At 49.9% G+C, this 2,500-nt stretch overlaps 1 protein-coding gene across 7 annotated transcripts in view; it reads left to right on the forward strand.

Annotated features, from left to right (window-relative positions):
* LOC125045903 (hormone receptor 4-like) overlaps positions 1-2,500 on the forward strand; it is a 217,399-nt gene that overhangs the window by 180,632 nt on the left and 34,267 nt on the right. For 2 of the 7 annotated variants that reach the window (XM_047643491.1, XM_047643493.1), the window contains exon 1: positions 1,259-1,464. The exons of the other annotated variants lie outside the window; for them this stretch is intronic. In XM_047643491.1, the coding sequence (XP_047499447.1) occupies positions 1,341-1,464 (124 nt within the window). In that variant the 5' untranslated portion in view covers positions 1,259-1,340. Of the gene's footprint in view, positions 1-1,258; positions 1,465-2,500 lie in introns of those variants that run through there. 7 annotated transcript variants of the gene reach the window in all.

Raw genomic sequence — 2,500 nt, forward strand, 5'->3', positions numbered from 1 at the left:
CTTCTTCTTCTTCTTCCCGTTCCTTCTTTTTTCTTTTTTCTTTTTCTTTTACTCTTCTCTCCTGCTTCTCCCATATTTCTACTGATGCTACTTTTTCTTACCATTTACTTCCCTTTTTTTCTTATTTTTCTTCTTCTTCTTCCTCCGGGAAGGAGGGAGGCAGGAAAGGAGGAAGGGAGGGAGGAAAGAAGGAAGGGAGAGAGGAAAGAAGGAAGGGAGAGAGGAAAGAAGGAAGGGAGAGAGGAAAGAAGGAAGAGAGAGAGGAAAGGAGAGAGAGAGGAAAGGAGGAAGGGAAGGAGGAAAGGAGGAAGGGAGAGAGGAAAGGAGGAAGGGAGGGAGGAAAGGAGGAAGGGAGGGAGGAAAGAAGGAAGGGAGGGAGGAGGAAAGGAGGAAGGAAGGGAGGAAAGGAGGAAGGGAGGGAGGAAAGGAGGAAGGGTGGAAGGAAGGAAGGAAGGAAGGAAGGAAGGAAGGAAAGGAGGAAGAGCGAGAGCGAAAGAGAGAGCGAGAGCGAGAGCGAAAGAGAGAGCGAAAGAGAGAGAGAGAAAGAGAGAGAGAGAGAAAGGGAAAGAAAAATAAAAAGAAAAATAAAAATAAAAAGAAAAAGAAAGAGAGAGAGAGAGAGAGAGAGAGAGAGAGAGAGAGAGAGAGAGAGAGAGAGAGAGAGAGAGAGAGAGAGAGAGAGAGAGAGAGAGAGAGAGAGAGAGAGACAACAAAATTGATATTGTGAAAGTGCTAGGTAGAATAGGCAACAACAAAGTACAAAAAAAAAAAAAAAAAAAAGGTGAAGCGACAGCGACAGGTAAATGGGCAATGGAAAATGAAATAAAACAGATGCTGCAAATTAATGCGAGAAGAGAAGATGCAAGAGGAGGAGAGGGGAGGAAAAGAAGAGCAGAGCAAGGATTATGGTGTGATTACGTAGGCTAGCTCGAAACGTGACGTCGCACGTGGTCAGCGATGCTCTGGGGGCGCTCACGTGGCCCGGCACGAGCCGCTGGCAGCTCTCCTTCGCGAGCACAACGCAGCCGGAGGGAAACGCGGCCCCCGCCAGAGTGGAGCGGGGATGGGGGCCTTCAGATGGAACAGGCATCCGAAACAGAATCAGGGAAATGATGAAAGAAGAAACGGGGGGAGAGAGGGAGACAGAGATAAAGAGAGGAAGTGAAGAGCGAAACACGGAGTAAGTGGAAGAGTGGCGGGGAAGGGGGAGCGAGGGGTCGAGCGGGGCTGACGCAGAGCGAGGGGAGCAGGGAGGACGAAGCAGGCCTCGCGGCCCCGGGATCAGTCACCTGCAGCTCGCGCCAGTGAGGGGTTGTTGGCCCGCGTCCTCGCCCGCAATCATGTTGACTGCCCGTGCAAGAGAGTATTCCCCTCATCCTGCTCGCCTGAAGTCCCCTCGGCCTCGCTGCCGACGGCATCCTCGGATCTCAATGCTTCGAGATTGTGCTCCGTATATCCACCACGGTGAGACTCTGCCTTCATACGGGGGGCGCCTCTTCACAGCCTGCTTGTGAAGGTGTTCGCGTGTTTCCCCTCAGGTCGGCGGCCTCGCCTGGCCTCGGCCCCGGGAAGTGAATGTGCTACACTTGTGCTCGTTCGCGGAAAAAGGACTGCGTTGACAGAGAAGCGCTCTTGTGGTCGGCGTCGCATCTTTTGCGTCGGCCTGTGGCGACGGCCAGACTGAGGAGATACCACAGTGATGTGTCACGATCACGCTAATATCCTGATAAGCAGACGTAGCAAAGTGGGGAGTTGTAGGGACGAGAACACGTTTTAGGCAACCGACGCGTTCAAGTGAGGGAAGTAACGCAAAGGTCAGCCCACGGGGAAAAGTGAGGGTATCGGTGTGTGCCAGTGTACCGGAGGAGAAATAGGCTGGGATAGGGTAGGATGGCTTAAAAAAAGATCCTAGGTAGGACACATTACCAATGTATGAATATTAGTGAGTGTCGTGATTTGGATTCCGGGCAAACACGTGCGTATTAGTGAAGCGGGATGGGAGGAGGATCACGCATGAATTTTAAGGTCATGGACACCCATCGGGCCCGCGCCAAATACACGCGGGGGAGACGCAGTGCATGGGGGGAGGGTACGGCTGAGGTACACAACTTAAAGGGAGGAGGGGAGAAAGAGGTACACACTTGCCTAAACAAACCCAGCATCTTGGACCTTGGTGCGGAGCAATTTCCTTGCTGTGGCAAGTTCAAAGACAACCATTTTTAGGGAAAGAGTTCAGACTGCCAAGTTGTAGACCACGCTGGAGAGATGGCAGAAGCTGTGATTGATTAACGTATGCGTTGAAGAATCTCCGCTTTAAGCTAGAGATCCTTGACAGGCAGGCGAACATTGCGTTTACCAGTACATACAGACAATGTACGTACAGATGAATATATATATATATATATATATATATATATATATATATATATATATATATATATATATATATATATGCATTTATGTATGTATATAAGTATGTAGTTATATATATTTTATCGAA

This window comes from Penaeus chinensis, chromosome 38 (assembly GCF_019202785.1).
Source record: "Penaeus chinensis breed Huanghai No. 1 chromosome 38, ASM1920278v2, whole genome shotgun sequence".
Lineage (NCBI taxonomy): Eukaryota > Metazoa > Arthropoda > Malacostraca > Decapoda > Penaeidae > Penaeus > Penaeus chinensis.